The following is a 16,256-nucleotide window of genomic DNA, read 5'->3' as shown; positions in this document are numbered from 1 at the left end:
CTGCTTATAAACGACAGCTGATTGGTCCTCAGAACGACGATTCCGATTGGCTGGGAGAAGCTGTTACTACAATCCGCTTCTTGAATCTCACGCATCTGTGCTTCTTTGTCTGACTGAAAGTAGCATAACTTCCCTTGTAATGCAAATATTTGACCTCTGTTTATTGTGTTGTATTCAGCATTAAATTTCCTTTCATTTGATATATGAATCATTGCACTGCATGAAGTGTAACAGTTTTTATAAGCATTCGAAGTTGAAAAACATTCAAATTTCAAAAGTATCCGCAATTTTGACAACCACTGTATATATCAGTGAAATCTCATGTACCTGTGATGCTGGTTTTTCATGGAGGAAGGACGGAGGAATCTTCATATATTGGGTAGCTCCTCCCAAATAAACTGCTGGAGTCTCATTCGGTATCTCTCATAATTTCCCAAGTTACAGTGCCCTCCGCCTTTTATCCAGAGTGGCCACACAGCTTGTGGGCAGCGATTGTATAGTGCCAGTGCATGTGAGAAGTGCACATTTCTGTCATTCGTGCCATGCATGATGAGCACAGGGCAGGTCACTTTGGCAATTTTGTCAATGCTGGAAAGGACATGGTACAACGGAATTATACAACAGAAACAACATGTAATAGGGCCACTAAATTTAAAGACTGGAAAAATGCAAAAATACATCATGTAACATTCAAAGCTGCTCATGTAGAAGATCACATACTTTGGCAGAACTTATATGGGACAATTAATGTACTGTTGGTAAAGAGCAAAGTGCTATCTAATGGCCTAATAAGTCATACACAATACCTTAGACTAGACAAAGGCTGTATAAGCTAGGGGTGAGCGGGTTCGGATTTCTGAAAACCGAACCCCCCCGAGCCCCCCCGATCCGAGTCCGATCCGAGTCAGGCTCGACTTTTCCCGCCTGACTCGGATTCTGAAATCGAGGCAAAACGTCATCTTCCCGCCTTCCGAGTCTCGCGGGTTTTGGATCCTATATAAGGTACCCACGTCGGCGCCATTTTCTCACTCGGCTGTGGACAGTGAAGAGGGAGGGTGGGAGTTAGGGCTGTGTAGTGTAGTGTAGTGTAGTGCTGCTGTTGTCCACTACTTCAAAGTCCATAGGGGCTGGCTGTGTTGTGCTGTGCTGCTGTTGTTAATAGGGGCTGTGTCCACTACTTCAAAGTCCATAGGGGCTGGCTGGACTGTGTTGTGCAGTCAGTTCTCCATAGGGGCTGTGTCCACTCCAAAGTCCTGTGCAGTGTCCCAGTCCTAAAGAGGTGCTGTAGTGTTGTCCAGGGGGTGCTCTGTCCATCAGGGGTGCTCCCCCCAAGTGCTAAAAAAATAATATATTTTCTGTGTTTGTGAATTGTGTGTGCAGTAGCCGCACGTGCATCAACAAAGTAGTGCCAAGCGTGCGCCTGTGTCATAAGTAAAGGGCCGGCTGGCTTGACCGTTAAAGGGTGCTGTAACCCCCGAAAGTACACTCCAGTCCAAACCAAAAAAAAATTATTTTCTGTGTTTGTGAATTGTGTGCGCAGTAGCCGCACGTGCATCAACAAAGTAGTGCCAAGCGTGCGCCTGTGTCATAAGTAAAGGGCCGGCTGGCTTGACCGTTAAGGGTGCTGTAACCCCCGAAAGTACACTCCAGTCCAAACCAAAAAAAAAATTATTTTCTGTGTTTGTGAATTGTGTGCGCAGTAGCCGCACGTGCATCAACAAAGTAGTGCCAAGCGTGCGCCTGTGTCATAAGTAAAGGGCCGGCTGGCTTGACCGTTAAAGGGTGCTGTAACCCCCAAAGTACACTCCAGTCCAAACCAAAAAAAAATTTATTTTCTGTGTTTGTGAATTGTGTGCGCAGTAGCCGCACGTGCATCAACAAAGTAGTGCCAAGCGTGCGCCTGTGTCATAAGTAAAGGGCCGGCTGGCTTGACCGTTAAAGGGTGCTGTAACCCCCAAAGTACACTCCAGTCCAAACCAAAAAAAAATTTATTTTCTGTGTTTGTGAATTGTGTGCGCAGTAGCCGCACGTGCATCAACAAAGTAGTGCCAAGCGTGCGCCTGTGTCATAAGTAAAGGGCCAGCTGGCTTGACCGTTAAAGGGTTCTGTAACCCCCAAAGTACACTCCAAACCAAAAAAATATATATTTTCTGTGTTTGTGACTTGTGTGCACTGTGGCTGCACGTGCATCAACAAAGGAGCAGCGCCAAGCGTGCGCCTGTGTCCCATAAGTAAAGAGCCGGCTGGCTCATTTCTTAAAGGGTGGTGTAACCCACAAAGTGCACTACTCTCCAGCAAAAATAAAAAAATATTTTCTGTGTTTGTGTGCGCTTTAGCCGCACGTATATATATCAATATAACATATATATATAACTTTCTCTGATAAAAATAAAATAGGGAAAGATCAAGAACCACTTCCTACTAGTGCTGTTGCTGCTGCTGGGAGTTGTTCATCATCCCAGAGAGGAAGTAGGAACATCACTACTTTTACTAAACAATTGACCCTCCAACAGTCCCTAGCGATGAGGATGAAGTACGACAGCAGTCATCCTGAAGCAAAACGTATAACTGAGGCCTTGACTGCTATGTTGGTGTTAGACGTGCGTCCGGTATCCGACATTAGTGCAGTGGGATTTAGACAATTGATGGAGGTAGTGTGTCCTCGGTTCCAAATCCCGTCTAGATTCCACCTGCATCCTCAAAGCAGCAGCGACAAGCGTGCGTCTGTCTGTTAAAGGGTGGTGACACCCTCAAAGTGTGCTACACAAACAATTAAAATATTGTTCTTTTTTTTCGGTCTTTGTGAAATGTGTGGGCTGTAGCCGCACCTGCATCCTTAAAGCAGCAGCGACAAGCGTGCGTCTGTCTGTTAAAGGGTGGTGACACCCTCAAAGTGTGCTACACAAACAATTAAAATATTGTTCTTTTTTTTTCTGTCTTTGTGAATTGTGTGGGCTGTAGCCGCACTTGCATCCTCAAAGCAGCAGCGACAAGCGTGCGTCTGTCTGTTAAAGGGTGTTGTAACTCTCAAAGTGCTCCAAAAAATCAAAAAAATTTTTTTAATGTGTTTGTGACTTGTGTGCGATGTAGCCACACTTGCATCCTCAAAGCAGCAGCGACAAGCGTGCGTCTGTCTGTTAAAGGGTGGTGACACCCTCAAAGTGTGCTACACAAACAATAAAAATATTCTTCTTCTTTTTTCTGTCTTTGTGAATTGTGTGGGCTGTAGCCGCACCTGCATCCTTAAAGCAGCAGCGACAAGCGTGCGTCTGTCTGTTAAAGGGTGGTGACACCCTCAAAGTGTGCTACACAAACAATTAAAATATTGTTCTTTTTTTTTCTGTCTTTGTGAATTGTGTGGGCTGTAGCCGCACTTGCATCCTCAAAGCAGCAGCGACAAGCGTGCGTCTGTCTGTTAAAGGGTGTTGTAACTCTCAAAGTGCTCCAAAAAATCAAAAACATTTTTTTAATGTGTTTGTGACTTGTGTGCGATGTAGCCACACTTGCATCCTCAAAGCAGCAGCGACAAGCGTGCGTCTGTCTGTTAAAGGGTGGTGACACCCTCAAAGTGTGCTACACAAACAATAAAAATATTCTTCTTCTTTTTTCTGTCTTTGTGAATTGTGTGGGCTGTAGCCGCACCTGCATCCTTAAATCAGCAGCGACAAGCGTGCGTCTGTCTGTTAAAGGGTGGTGTAACTCACGAAGTGCTCCAAAAAATAAAAAACTATTTTTTTTATGTGTTTGTGACTTGTGTGTGATGTAGCCGCACTTGCATCCTCAAAGCAGCAGCGACAAGCGTGCGTCTGTCTGTTAAAGGGTGGTGACACCCTCAAAGTGTGCTACACAAACAATAAAAATATTCTTCTTTTTTCTGTCTTTGTGAATTGTGTGGGCTGTAGCCGCACCTGCATCCTTAAAGCAGCAGCGACAAGCGTGCGTCTGTCTGTTAAAGGGTGGTGACACCCTCAAAGTGTGCTACACAAACAATTAAAATATTGTTCTTTTTTTTTCGGTCTTTGTGAAATGTGTGGGCTGTAGCCGCACCTGCATCCTTAAAGCAGCAGCGACAAGCGTGCGTCTGTCTGTTAAAGGGTGGTGACACCCTCAAAGTGTGCTACACAAAGAATAAAAATATTCTTCTTCTTTTTTCTGTCTTTGTGAATTGTGTGGGCTGTAGCCGCACTTGAATCCTCAAAGCAGCAGCGACAAGCGTGCGTCTGTCTGTTAAAGGATTACATCGGTGACAGCATCCAAGTAGGCATGTCAGACAGTCCGTACCTGTACTGGCAGGAAAAAGAAGCAATTTGGAGGTCCCTGTACAAACTGGCTCTATTTTACCTGAGTTGCCCCCCCTCCAGTGTGTACTCCGAAAGAGTGTTTAGTGCAGCCGGGAACCTTGTTAGCGAAAGGCGTAGGAGGTTGCTTCCACAAAATGTGGAGAAGATGATGTTCATAAAATGAATGATCAACTCTTCCAGGGAGACCAGCCTCCAGAACGTACAGAGGGACCTGTGGTTCCAGCAGGGACGAATTAATACTCTGTGAGGATGAGGATGTACATAACACTGAAGAGGGTGAGGAATCTGTGGATGAGGAGGATGAGGACGACTTCTTGCCTCCGTAGAGCCAGTTTGTGCAGGGACAGATTAATTGCCAGCTTGTTTTGTGGGGGCCCAAACGAACCAATCATTTCAGCCACAGTTGTGTGGCAGACCCTGGCGCTGAAATGATTGGTTTGTTAAAGTGTGCATGTCCTGTTTATACAACATAAGGGTGGGTGGGAGGGCCCAAGGACAATTCCATCTTGCACCTCTTTTTTTTCTTTGCATTATGTACAGTTTGGGGCCTAGTTTTTCAATGCCATCCTGTCTGCCACTGCAGTTTCACGCCTAGATGGGTCACGTGTTTGTGCCGCCCACTCGTGTCGCTTAGCATAGTCATCCAGCTACCTCGGTGCAACCTTTTGGACATAAAAACACTATTGTGAGGTGTGAGGTATTCAGAATAGACTGGAAATGAGTGGAAATTAAGGTTATTGAGGTTAATAATAGCATAGGAGCAGAAAAACCTACAAATTCTGTGATTTTAGCTGTTTTTATGCTTTTTTTCAAAAAAATACAGATCCAAAACACAAAACCCAGAACCCAAAACACGGAAGGGTGGTTTTGGCAAAACCAATCCAGATCCAAAACACGAAGAAAGATCCAGATCCAAAACCAAAACACAAAACACGAAAAGTGGCCGGTGCACACCCCTAGTATAAGCATGAGGCTATATAAGAGTCATCAATTTTTTGTGATTGGTAGTTTTAGAGAATCTGTTGCTAGGCAGTTTTCTACTCTGTGAGGTCTTTTTTCATTAGTTTGCTGTCAGCCAATTAGGGTTTATATGGGCGGGTACATTTAGGTTTTGCTATTCAAGGCTGAATTTGAATAAGTTCAGCCTCTTTTTCAGTTGGAAGGCCCTCCCTCCCTACCCAAAACCGTGTGTTTGTCTGTGTCTTTGTTTGTCTTTACTAAACATTCTTAAACCACTGGGCGGGAAGGCGCTACTAACCAGCGGCCACATGTGGCGTAAGTGGTCGATGTGGGGCACTTGCCCCTTTGAAGGACGGCGTGTGTGTCCTACTTATGCGAGTTGGACGATTGGGCGCTTTCTTTGTGGAAGCGTTCGGACTGTGCCAAAGTAAGGGGCGGTGAGACTCGCACAGCGCAGGTTACGCATAATGAAAGGGGGGGGCGTTTAAGTCGTCCCCCATTTTTGTGGTACGAGGTATTTTGGCTGGAGCTGGGATGTGATAGCGCCTTCTTTTGCCACCCTCTTTTATTAAAATTAATTTGCAATTAATAAATACATTAATTCTGATTTGAACCAATGCACTTGTTGTCAGTGTTGTTATTTCTTTTAGAAATTAAGCTTAGCATAAGAGGTTATAATGTTTTTCACAATAAATGAATGGACGCCTTATTTTGTTTTCAGTATACAATATAAAACTAGTGCAATATTTCCTATTTATAAATAGCCATGGTATATTGGGAATACTACAGAGTTGCCTCAATGTTGTACACGCTCCCGCTGCTGCTACGCCAGGTCCTGCAATCTAACAATGTGCTGCCTGTCTGATAATACATTGGGGCAGCATCAGTGAGACAAGTACACAGTCATCGATGGCTTCTCCTTGTTCCTCAGAAAGACAACTTTTAAGTCTATCCGGGACATTTGGGTGCCGTAGGAGCTTGCGCCCAAAAAGATGGTGTAAAGGGGCAGAGCTGCAATGAAAAGGGGTGGAGCCTCACATCACCTTTGCTGGCGTCAAAATGGGGGTGTGTCCAGCACTCTCTGAGATGCTGGGCAGTCCCCAGGATCTCCCTACACGCATACGCACAGCATCTATTCTACCTTGTGCTCCCCCAACTTCCCTCCCACTGCAGGACACTGCGGCCCGTGGGTGGGACAGCAGGATAGTCCCAGAAAATCGGGACTGTCCCATGGATTTGGGACAGTTGGGAGGTATGGACAGGCAGCACATTGCTCACCAATAAGAGCATGCAGCAGCAAGAGGAGCAGTAGCAGATGCAGGGTGTTAGGTGACTGGCAGGATAAACAGGGTGACAGCCCCCAGAAAGTAAGCTCTGGGGGTGAGGTTTCAGGTAGGGAATTATCTTGTTAGCATTCTGTAAAAGCTGGGAACATTCCCATGGCCAACTCTGCCTCCGATGTACAGCACAGTGGACCTCATTCAGAGTCGGTCGTTGTGGCCGCACGGTCGTACGTGAAAAGGGTCCGGATATGCAAATGATGCACTCGCATGTTGCGTCCCTAAGATCGGATCGGTAGCTGGCCGACCAAGGGGAGGAAGCGGCCGGAAGACAAAAAAATACGCCCCCTTCTCGTACGCATTACATGTCATCTCCGGGCATATAAGGATTAATCGAGACCATCGGGAACCATCGGGAACCATCGGAACTGGTCGTAGAGCTTAAGGTTGACCATACCCTCTCTTAAGCTCTACGATCATGTCAGTGTACAAACCTCCCATGTCACGTGTGCCATGACACTACTTTGTTAATTATGCACTCCCATAAAACGCCGTTCGCATAATTAGGCACGCCTGCGTTCGGATCTCCACTCCCTCGTTTTCAAGCACCTTCCCCTGTTACCACCCACAAACGCCTCAATCTGTCACTCAAACTACCGACCTGGCTGTGTTCAAGGAGAGAGAAATTTCTGATCATAGCGGCTAGTTTGCGCACGCACATTGCGATCTTTACGCATGCGCAGTTTAGCTAACATCGGTGGCGTACGACCGTGCGGCCGCAACGACCGACTCTGAATGAGGTCCAGTATGTGGACAGATCACCACAGCTACAACATTGTGCGCCCAGCAATCAGACACCGAGTCCTGACAATGGGCCTGTTTCAGCAAGGATCACAGTTGCTAATACGCATGCATTTGGCCGATTGTTGGGCTGCGATGGTACTCGATTGTACCAATGGTTTTGCTATTCTGCTAGGTATTACGGATGAGCGTATGGTAACGTGGGCATCCTTATGTAGTGCTGAGTTTGCATTGCCATTGCAGTGGATTGGCTTGCTATCGCAGATGAACTGTAGTGAATCAGGCCCAATGTGGCCAACGTTCAGATAAAGCAGAGAACTTCTGTGTCTGCAGTCTTAGTAGTGACAAATGGAACACAAATTTCTAACTGGCCTAGAATGGAAAGCCTGATTTTTACTATGTCGCACTTGTCCTCAGATAGTGCAGTGGCAAACGCAGGATTTCTAGAGGGGGGTTTCCAAATGTTTGATTTTAGAGTGAGTGTGGCCAGTCCATGAAGAGGGCATAATTACCACATATCCAGCTATAATATGCGTCATACAAAGTGTATTGTGTGTCATAATTCCAGCATATAGAGGACCAGCAATCACAGTAAGCCATTAAATGTGGCAGTAAGGCCATACTGCCTGAGCTGAATGTTTTTATTTTAGATGTGGGCACCATTCCAGAGTATTAGAGCAAGTCCGGGAGTCTGGGGGAGCAGCAGAATAACCTAGCACTGCCCTGAACATATATGTACATATTGGGCTCTATAGCAGCACATCCCTAACAGTGAATGTTTTCCAGATCTCCTAGTTGGTGCACAGGTTATTTATTACTGACTGATACATGTTAAAAGTTGCACAGGTGGTGCTAATTATTTCATTTGTGATACTGTGAAGAACTTGCAGCACTAGTAAAATTCTATTTTATTACTATTTCTATTGTTGTCATGGTGTGGGGTGAGGAGGGGGTTTCCAGGCAGACGGAAACCCCCCCTGCGTTTGCCTATGTAGTGGGTGGGGATATTTCAATACATACAAACAGATTGGGCCTACACAGCTGGTGTCTGTCTGACAAAGCATACATCATGGCTGATTCTATTATACGTCAGCTGCCCCCGGCAGGGCTTGTTTCCAACACATACTAAACTCCACAGGTAACCCACAGCTTAGGATAAAAACAGAGCATTGTCTTACCTGGGGAAGGGATCGCAACAGTAGGTCTTCCGTATATTTGGGAAAAATACCCGCAGCCCTGACATGAGCGCAGACTCTAAAATCAATGCTGCACATTTGTAGCGGGTGGCCAGGTCAATTGCAGCTACAGTCCCTATGCTAAACCCATATAGAATTATATTTTCTTCAGGGACTCCGTATCTGTAGAGATAAAGCAGATAATGTAGGACAATCTAATTGCATCACTTCGTTCTATTGTAGTTCTTTACAAGATACTTCTATATAAAGGCTTTATATCTTAATGGGTCACTTATAAGAACCTGCCAGTGATAAACAGTATATGTGCGGAATGATAGGTTATGCACATGTACCTAGTTACAGCCAGCAAGGACCTCTAAGGAGCTGGGGGCAGCATGTGTCCATTCACATCAGGAGGAAAACTCCCAAACGTTGGGTGCCAGCAGTATGATTTACATACAGAGGCAGATGACAAAATGGGGCAGGGTCTGCATGGGCTTAGGTGGGAAGAAGTTATACTATAGTATGTATTGTGAGACTGAATGACTAGTGAAATAACATGACAAATAAGGATGGGAAAACCTCCCAGTAATACTGGGCTTGGCTGAAGCCACAACCCAGCCACAGCTAATTTGGACACATTTTCCACTTAATGACAAATGTCTGCTCACTGAGGAAACCAGTACTGTGTACTTGTCTGAAGACCCTATAAATGGTGTCAGACCCGAAGTAAACTCAACATCTTATCACAATAGTCTGGAAAAGTAGCAAAGTACATTATGTAGTATAGCTCCAGGCCTGTACACATTGTGTTATTAGAAATAGATTTCCTATTGTGACTGTATTTACCTTATATCAGGGCTGTACAAAACCCACTCATGCCCGGATCCAGGCGTCCTGGGGCTGTGAGCCATAACCCCTTTATGCTGCTAGACAGGCTTGTCGAAAAACTGTCTGCCTCTAAACTCCCTATGGTTGATATGTGCACTATACCTTACAGACTTAACACAACTAAAAACTTATCTAAAATAAACTCAAGAACATAGTTGGGTTTAAAAATGTATTTGACATCAGATTATTAATAATGAATTAATAAAATATTGAATTTGGGCTATCAAATTAGATGTTGCCCATTGAACAGACGCCCCTTCAATTCACGCCACAGCATTCCTCTAACACCTAACCACCTAAACCATGGGCCGCAGCAAAAGAGCTTAAGTCATGTGCAGCGGCCGATGTAGCGGCCCAAATGAATGAATGGCCAATAATCCTGACTAGCCAGTCATCATACAATCCAGTAAGAAAATAATATAGTTTATTTAAGAAAGGTATCAAAGAAAACACAACACTGGGAGGAGCAAGCATCACCTAGCAAAAGCCATCGGGGAAAAACACGTGAATTGCTTAAGCGCGCCCGCCGCAAACATTGTGCTAATGGCGGGGTGTAGGTGTGACCCCGTGCCAAGTGACCCCCCCGGTGGAAAATGCAGGATTTCTAGAGGGGGGGGTTCCAAATGCATGATTTTAGAGTGAGTGGAGACAGTCCATGAAGAGAGTATAATTAGCACTTATCCAGCTTTAACTTGCGTCATACAAATTATATTGTGTCCACTAATTCCAGCATATACAGGACCAGCGATCACAGCAACCCACTATATGTCATACATAGTGTACTGTGCGTCATAACCCCAGGATATACAGGACCAGCGATCACAGTAACCCATTATATGTGTCATACATAGTGTATTGTGTGTCATAATTCCAGCATATACAGGACCAGCGATCACAGCAACCCACTATATGTGTCATACATAGTGTATTGTGTGTCATAATTCCAGCATATACAGGACCAGCGATCACAGTAACCCATTATATGTGTCATACAAATTATATTGTGTCCATTAATTCCAGCATATACAGGACCAGCGATCACAGCAACCCACTATGGGCCTGATTCAGACCCACTCGCGAGCGGCTGTCCGGTCGCAAGTGGGTCGATGTTCTGCACTGAGCATGCGCACGACGGAGGGAGCTCCGTCGTGCGCATGCGCCAGACGCGACGAGTGAAGGAAAGTCCTTCGCTCGTTGTGTCTGATCAAAGGGGGCGTGCTGTTGATGTTGATTGACAGCACGCCCCCTTTGGTGGGCGTGCCGGGGCGTGCCTCCCTGACGGGGGCGTTCCCACGGGAACGCCTCCCATCAGAAGCCGGCCCACTGACATCACTAGTGATGTCAGTGGGAGTGATTTTGGCTCTGATAGAGCCAAAATCCCTCCGGAGCTTGCGGTCGAAAACCTCAACCGCAGGCTCTGGCTCGCAGTTTCGATGGTCGCGATGGTCACGACCATCAAAATGCACGCTCGTATAGGCTGTGGGTGGTGACCCACAGCTATATGAGCGTCCAGGAGAACGCTCCATAATTATGGAGGACGGCCCTCATTCAGAGCGTGCGCTCTGCTCAGAGCGTACGGCTCTGAATGAGGGCCATTGTGTCTTATAACACATGCAGAGAAATTATACTAATGATCCCATTTAAATGTATATATCTCAGGGTTTTTTTTTATATAACAGCTTCATAATGGGGGTAAGGTGCAAACAGGGAGATTGTTAGACTCTTCAGGGAGTCAGGGAGATTACTTCTATTTCAGGGAGTATCCCTGACAATGAGGGGGAGTTGGCAAATATGCCTCCCCAGCTTATGTAGAACACATCTCAGCATGCCCTGCCACAGTTTTGCTATTTGGCCATGCTAAACCTGTTGCAAGGCATACTGGGATTTGTAGTTCTACAACAGCTAAAGGGCCGCTTATTGCCCACCCCTGATCTAGCAGCATACTTGCCTACTCTCCCGAAATGGTTGGGAGCCTCCAGAAAATAGGGTGTCGATCCCGGCCTCCCGGATGGTGCCGCCCGCCAGCACCACCCTGCAACTCTCGCCGATGTCTGCTGCTACCTTTGATAATTGGTCGGTCTAGGGGCAGCTGATGACGTGATTTGCGCTGAATCGCGTCATCGTGGCCCCGCCCCTGGCAATACACTGCTGGTAATCTCAGCATTGTGTACCGGGGGCTGCAATAACGAGTTTGCGCAGTCATGCACCTCGCCCTGTCCTCAACATCGTGCCATGCTCCCCTAGCTGTGTGCCAAGCTGGCTGCCTCTCCCGGAAGGACAGCGTAAAGCAGGTGCAATCTGACTGAGCCGGTTTAAACCCCGTGGTTGTGGGAGCAGTATACCTATAAGGACTTTGATGTTGGTGTCAATCATTAGTCTTAGCCTATAGGGATCCTTGGGGGTTTAGCCTTGCTGTTAGATTAGGTCTGTTATCCAAAGACTCCGCCTCTTTGCTTCTGGAAATTTCCAGCCCAGAGATCAGGGAAGTGGTCTGTACAATTGGTGACCCACAGCTATACGAGCGTCCAGGAGGACGCTCCATTTTTATGGAGGGCGGCCCTCATTCAGAGCGTGCACTCTGCTCAGAGCGTACGGCTCTGAATGAGGGCCCATATGTCATACATAGTGTACTATACATCATAACCCCAGCATATACAGGTCCAGCGATCACAGTAACCCATTATATGTGTCATACATAGTGTATTGTGTCATAATTCCAGTATATACAGGACCAGCGATCACAGTAACCCATTATATGTGTCACACACAGTGTATTGTATTTCATAATTCCAGCATATACAGGACCAGCGACCACAGCAACCCACTATATGTCATACATAGTGTACTGTGCATCATAACCCTAGCATATACAGGACCAGCGATCGCAGCAACCCATTATATGTGTCACACATAGTGTATTATGTGTCATAATTCCAGCATATACAGGACCAGCGATCACAGTAACCCACTATATGTGTCATACAGTGTATTCTGTGTCATAATTCCAGCATATACAGGACCAGCGATCACAGTAACCCACTATATGTGTCATACATAGTGTATTGTGTGTCATAATTCCAGCATAAACAGGACCAGCAACCACAGTAACCCACTATATGTGTCATACATAGTGTATTCTGTCATAATTCCAGCATAAACAGGACCAGCGATCACAGTAACTAGGGGTGTGCACCGGCCACTTTTCGTGTTTTGTGTTTTGGTTTTGGATCTGGATCTTTCTTCGTGTTTTGGATCTGGATTGGTTTTGCCAAAACCACCCTTCCGTGTTTTGGGTTCTGGGTTTTGTGTTTTGGATCTGTATTTTTTTTAAAAAAAGCATAAAAACAGCTAAAATCACAGAATTTGTAGGTTTTTCTGCTCCTATGCTATTATTAACCTCAATAACCTTAATTTCCACTCATTTCCAGTCTATTCTGAACACCTCACACCTCACAATAGTGTTTTTATGTCCAAAACGTTGCACCGAGGTAGCTGGATGACTATGCTAAGCGACACGAGTGGGCGGCACAAACACGTGACCCATCTAGGCGTGAAACTGCAGTGGCAGACAGGATGGCAGTTTGAAAAACTAGGCCCCAAACTGTACATAATGCAAAGAAAAAAAAGAGGTGCAAGATGGAATTGTCCTTGGGCCCTCCCACCCACCCTTATGTTGTATAAACAGGACATGCACACTTTAACAAACCAATCATTTCAGCGCCAGGGTCTGCCACACAACTGTGGCTGAAATGATTGGTTCGTTTGGGCCCCCACAAAACAAGCTGGCAATTAATGTGTCCCTGCACAAACTGGCTCTATGGAGGCAAGATGTCATCCTCATCCTCCTCATCCACCGATTCCTCACCCTCTTCAGTGTGTACATCCTCATCCTCACAAAGTATTAACTCGTCCCCACTTGAATCCACCACCACAGGTCCCTCTGTACCTTCTGGAGGCTGGTCTCCCTGGAAGAGCTGATAATTCATTTTGATGAACATCATCTTCTCCACATTCTGTGGAAGCAACCTCCTACGCCTTTCGCTGACAAGGTTCCCGGCTGCACTAAACACTCTTTCGGAGTACACACTGGAGGGGGGGCAACTCAGGTAAAATAGAGCCAGTTTGTACAGGGGCCTGCAAATTGCCTCTTTTTCCTGCCAGTACAGGTATGGACTGTCTGACATGCCTACTTGGATGCTGTCACCGATGTAATCCTCCACCATTCTGTCAATGGTGACAGTATCATATGCAGTGACAGTAGACATGTCAGAAATTGTTGCCAGGTCCTTCAGTCCGGACCAGATGTCCAAACTTGGTCCTGCCTGCCCTGCATCACCGCCAGCGGGTTGCTTAGGATACCTAAGTTTTTTCCTGGCAGCCCCAGTTGCAGGAGAAAATGAAGAAGGAGACGTTGACGTGTCACGTTCCGCTTCAGCTGACAGTGTGTTCACCAGCAGGTCTTTGCACCTCTGCAGGCTTGTGTCGGCCGGAAAGAGAGACACCACATAGGCTTTAAACCTAGGATCGAGCACGGTGGCCAAAACGTAGTGGTCTGATTTCAACAGATTGACCACCCTGGAATCCTGGCAAAGCGAATGAAGGGCTTCATCCACAAGTCCCACATGCCGAGCGGAATCGCTCCGTCTTAGCTCCTCCTTCACTTTCTCCAGCTGCTTCTGCAAAAGCCTGATGAGGGGAATGACCTGACTCAAGCTGGCAGTGTCTGAACTGACTTCACGTGTGGCAAGTTCGAAGGGCTGGAGAACCTTGCACAACACGGAAATCATTCTCCACTGCGCTTGAGTCAGGTGCATACCCCCTCCTTTGCCTATGTCATAGGTGGATGTATAGGCTTGTATGGCCTTTTGCTGCTCCTCCATCCTCTGAAGCATATAGAGGGTTGAGTTCCACCGCGTCACAACCTCTTGCTTCAGGTGATGGCGGGGCAGGTTCAAGAGTGTTTGCTGGCACTCCAGTCTTCGGCACGCAGTCGCTGAATGGCGAAAGTGGCCAGAAATTTTTTGGGCCACCCAAAGCGTCTCCTGCACGCCCCTGTCGCTTTTCAGAAAATTCTGCACCACCAAGTTTATTGTGTGAGCAAAACATGGGACGTGCTGGAATTTGCCCAGATGTAATGCCCGCACAATATTGGTGGCGTTGTCAGATATCACAAATCCCCAGGAGAGTCTAAGTGGGGTAAGCCACTGGGCGATGATTTCCCTCAGTTTCTCTAAGAGGTTGTCGGCGGTGTGCCTCTTACTGAAACCGGTGATACACAGCGTAGCCTGCCTTGTAACGAGCTGGCATTTCTGAGATGCTGCTACTGGTGACGCTGCTGCTGTTGCTGCGTAAGGTGATACATCTACCCAGTGGGCTGTCACAGTCATATAGTCCTTAGTCTGCCCTGTTCCACTTGTCCACATGTCCGTGGTTAAGTGGACATTGTGTACAACGGCATTTTTCAGGACACTGAGGACACTTTTTCTGACGTTTCTGTACAGTCTCGGTATCGCCTGCCTAGTGAAGTGGAATCTAGACGGGATTTGGAACCGGGGACACACTACCTCCATCAATTGTCTAAATCCCACTGCACTAATGGCGGATACCGGACGCACGTCTAACACCAACATAGCAGTCAAGGCCTCAGTTATACGTTTTGCTTCAGGATGACTGCTGTCGTACTTCATCCTCCTCGCTAAGGACTGTTGGAGGGTCAATTGTTTAGTAAAAGTAGTGGTGTTCCTACTTCCTCTCTGGGATGATGAACGACTCCCAGCAGCAGCAACAGCAGCAGCGGCAGCAGTAGGCGTAGCAATGCAGGATCCTCCGGAGGAATCCCGGATAGGAGAGTCAGTCATGCCAGTGACATGGCCTGCAGGACTACTTCCGATCCTAACTAAGGAGGAAATTGACGAGGAGGGAGTTGACGGTGTGGTTTGCAGGCGCTTGGATACAACAGGACAACGGGATTTAGGTGTCCCTGGACTGCTTACGGTCTTAGCCAAAGTTTCTGAACTTGACAGTAACTTTTTATGAACGCGCTGCAGGTGCCGTATAAGGGAGGATGTTCCTAGGTGGTTGACGTCCCTACCCCTACTTATTTCACCTTTACATATGGTACATATGGCAAGACAGTTGTTGTCCGGATTTGGATAGAAATATTGCCAGACCAAAGAGGTGGAATGTTTGGTCTTCTGCCCAGGCATGACCGTGATGGGCTTTTTCATCCCACGGACAACAACTGTCTCCCCCGGAGCCTGATTTAAACAAACCACATCACCATCAGAATCCTCCTCGCCAACTTCCTCCTCAGCGCCAGCTACACCAGTATCCTCATCCTGTTGTACTTCAACAGTGACATCTTCAATTTGCATATCAGCAAGTGGACTGTGGGTGCTCCTTTCAGCACTTGCAGGGGGCGTGCAAATGGTGGAAAGAGCCACCTCTTCCCGTCCAGTGCTGGGAAGGTCAGGCATCGCAACCACCACCACACTTGGACTCTCCTTGGGGATTTGTGATATCTTCTTAGAAAGCACAGTTCTTCGCTGTGCTTTTGCCAGCTTAACTCTTTTGATTTTTTTAGTGGGAGGAGGGCTTCCATCGTCATGTGAAGCTGAACCACTAGTCATGAACATACTAGGGATCGACCTTAGCCGTTCCTTGCCACTCCGTGTCGTAAATGGCATATTGGCAAGTTTACGTTTCTCTTCAGCTGATTTAAATGTCTTTTTCAAGGTCATTTTCCTGAACTTTGCCATTTGGGATTGTATGTGCCCTCTACTATGACATTGGGCATCGGCCTTGGCAGACGACGTTGATGGCATGTTATCGTCTATGTCATGACTAGT

General features: G+C 46.7%; 1 protein-coding gene across 1 annotated transcript in view; it reads right to left on the bottom strand.

Moving 5' to 3' along the window:
- Window positions 1-368: 368 nt before the first annotated feature.
- The window catches only part of LOC148517237 (alpha/beta hydrolase domain-containing protein 17C-like), a 29,706-nt gene continuing 13,818 nt past the window's right edge, over window positions 369-16,256 (bottom strand). The window contains exons 2-3 of the mRNA XM_088478967.1: window positions 8,521-8,700; window positions 369-588 (exon numbers count right to left, since the gene is read on the bottom strand). Coding sequence (XP_088335093.1) covers window positions 369-588; window positions 8,521-8,700 — 400 coding nt within the window. The remainder of the gene's footprint in view (window positions 589-8,520; window positions 8,701-16,256) is intronic.

The sequence above is a fragment of the Taudactylus pleione genome, unplaced genomic scaffold (genome assembly GCF_031769625.1).
Source record: "Taudactylus pleione unplaced genomic scaffold, aTauple2 ptg000225l, whole genome shotgun sequence".
In the NCBI taxonomy this organism is placed as follows: Eukaryota; Metazoa; Chordata; class Amphibia; order Anura; family Myobatrachidae; genus Taudactylus; species Taudactylus pleione.
The sequence above is the reverse complement of the archived record's forward strand: the minus strand, read 5'-3'. Positions and strand labels throughout refer to the sequence as shown.